Here is a 3066-nt window from a genome sequence, read left to right as displayed (position 1 = left end):
TTCATCACGCGGGACCAGCGGGAGCATTTGGTTTTGTTGCACTCATTTGAGAATGCGTAGAATTCAACTCCTGACACACGATCGCAAGCTATCGAAACACTGTTGACACCAACGCTACCGCGCTCTCGTGCTTGTGGTGAAAATGTAGATGTAGATATAGTAATTGTAAGTACTTGTCCATCAATTTAGCCCTTTTTCACATTTCCCGAGTGTCCCAGAGGAGGCAACAGTGGTGGAAGAAGTATTCAGATCAAAAGTAGTAATAACACACTGTAAAAATACTCTGTTACAAATAAAAATACTGCATTTAAAATGTTGCTTAAGTAAATGTGTGTAAGTATCATCAGGAAAATGTACTGTTTTGGAAGTAAAATGCAGAAAAATCCTCACATTTGTGAAACTGGAAATGCCCAAAACCGTTCATTTCAGCTGTACTTGTTGGCGGTTATATTTTTGGGTAGTTTCATTTATAATAAAACATCAGATATGATAAACTACGTATGTTTTGTGTGCAACAATCTCAATGTGCAAAGTAACTAAAGCTGTCAGATGAATGTAGTGGATTAAAAAGAATGTTTCTCTCTGAAATGTAGCGGAGTGGAAGTAGAAAGTGTAAGAAAAGAAAAGACTCAAGTGAGGTTCAAGTAGCTTTAAATATGTAGTTAAGTACAGTACTAAGTAAATGTACTTAGTTCCATTCCAGCACTGGGAGGCGGATGGCAGGGATGTCAGAGGTCATCGTGGCCAGCCACTAATGTGGACCACACCCGTTCACATAGCCCTCAGCAGAATGCTGTACGCACACTGCTACGGTTGCATATGCAAGTGTGTTGGACTTAAAGAAAACAGAAGAAGGGCTGACCTTGAGTTGCTGTTGGAGCTCGCTATTGAGGCGTGTCAACACCGCGTTGGTTTCCTTGTTTTTACGGATCGCCATCTGGATCTCCCTCTTCTGTTTGGACAGCAGCCTGAGAGAGAAATATATCCACCTTTATCTAGGGCCGGGTACCCTGCTCAACACTTTTTAGGCACTGTCCAAATGTCCTCCTTAGTATTGAGTATTATTCCAATACCTAAGGAGTAACGCTCATCAGCGTCAGTGAGCCAATTAGCATGCAGCATGCTTCTACCGAGATCTAATAATGCTTGTGATTGGCTGTCTAATGATAGAGGAAAACCCTTTGTCACACAGAGACACATAGTAGTGGGAGCTGAAAAATAAATCAAAAGATTTGGTCTGTAATATCATTTCTTTTTGTTAAAATGGATTTTATAACACAACTTCAACAATGGTGAGCCTATGTTTTTTTTTTGTAGTATCATTATTGTTAATATTAGTGCTATTATTATTGGTACTAAGATTATTATTCTTTTTACTTTACAGATAGGTGTCCTATGTGTTTGGGGGGGCTCAATAAAAAATAAAGATAATAAGATAATAAAGATAATTTGTTTATTAGTCCCCAATGGGGAAATTACTGTACTGCACTCTGTGTACACACTTTTTGTTAGTACTCACACACAGGCCTGAAATACACACACATGCTCAGGACCTATACATGCACTATACATGGAGAGATGTCAGAGTGAGTGGGCTGCCAGCTGAACCAGCGCCCTGAGCGGTCGGGGGGGTACGGTGCCTTGCTCAAGGGCACCTGGCAGTGCCCAGGAGGTGAACTGGCATCTCTCCAGCCACCAATCCACACTCCCAACTTTTTGGGTCCATACGGGGATTTGAACCAGTGACCCTCCGGTTCCCAACCCAACTCCCTATGGACTGAGCTACTGCCACCCCCCCGTAAAAAAAAAAAAAGTATTGTTCAGGAACAGCGGTATCAAAGTCCTGGTATTGGTATCAGTACGAGTATCGTAAAGTTTTGAACGATACCCAGCTCTAACTTTATCAGTGTTTACATTTAATTTCCTAGATAACTAAAATGTAGTATAACACAGCTGACTTTGTTCAGAGCACAACTTAAGAAAATGCATGAATAAAAATATACTAAATTCCTGAGCGGTCATGTTAATTGGCTCTAAACATGGTGTTTGGAGATGAGATTAAATCATTTAAATCAGGCCCAGGATCCATTAACTCAAAGAGAGATGGAGCAGGGACCTCCTACTACATGCATTATATTGTATAAAATTAGGTTAGAAAGACTCATTTATATTTGCTAATAATGTGTTGGATTCATGTTAAGACATTATATATTTTGTAAAAACCTTTAAAAAACAATGTGGCAGCCCCCTAAAGTAACTCTGAGGACACCCTAGGGGTCCGGGACCCCCCGTTGATGATCGCTGCCTTAAGTTTAAGTGGACAAAACAATGGATAGCTGCATTCAAAGACAGTCAACACCAAAAGAAAGATCGGATCAAAAGGGGTTTAACATCAGTCAACAAGCCAGTCCCCTCTGTTATTAAAGGTCCCCTTTACTGCACTGACTGACATTTTCAATGAGCCGTCTGGTCAATAAGGAGACGGGAGCACACATGTTAGGGTCATTACGGGGAGTTAGAGAGTCCCTGAAAGTCTGTTGAATTCCTCTTTCTGGGTGAGTTACAGGGGTTAACAATCCCCTTTGAAAAAGTCCTCAAACCTTCAGTGAGTGGTTTTTGTTGGCCACTAGGGGTCAGCAGAAAGCTGTCAACACAACACTGACACATTCTCACCTTATAAAGTTGATATTTGAAGTATAATTCTTTTTTAAAGATTGTTTTGGGAGGGCTTTTCATTTTTATTAGATTACACACCCTTCCCCTCCACACAAACACTTTCTTAAATTCAACTCACTTTTTTGGACATTTTAGAAATTGATTTTTTTGGGACCTCCCAACTTCTGCTTGCTTTACAAAATCGTATATCTTTTACATCCTGGTGGTCCTGTTTATCAAACAGTTTGTCCAATTCAAAAAGTTTTATTGTCCTTTTCTGTGTTGTTTTTGGGTAATTCTAGTTTTTGCTTTGCCTTTCCTTGTCTGTGAGCGCCGCCCTTCAATGACCTTGAGTATAAATAAAAGGTTGATTGAATAAAAAAAGGTAGTATAGACAGACAGGAAAGGGGG

At 40.2% G+C, this 3066-nt stretch overlaps 1 protein-coding gene across 1 annotated transcript in view; it reads right to left on the bottom strand.

Moving 5' to 3' along the window:
* The window catches only part of reps2 (RALBP1 associated Eps domain containing 2), a 26060-nt gene that overhangs the window by 3806 nt on the left and 19188 nt on the right, over positions 1-3066 (bottom strand). The window contains 1 exon segment of the mRNA XM_032526745.1: positions 863-968. Within this exon segment, the coding sequence (XP_032382636.1) occupies positions 863-968 (106 nt within the window).

The sequence above is a fragment of the Etheostoma spectabile genome, chromosome 9, assembly GCF_008692095.1.
Source record: "Etheostoma spectabile isolate EspeVRDwgs_2016 chromosome 9, UIUC_Espe_1.0, whole genome shotgun sequence".
NCBI classification, from domain to species: Eukaryota; Metazoa; Chordata; class Actinopteri; order Perciformes; family Percidae; genus Etheostoma; species Etheostoma spectabile.
This window is presented reverse-complemented; position numbering and strand designations above follow the sequence as displayed.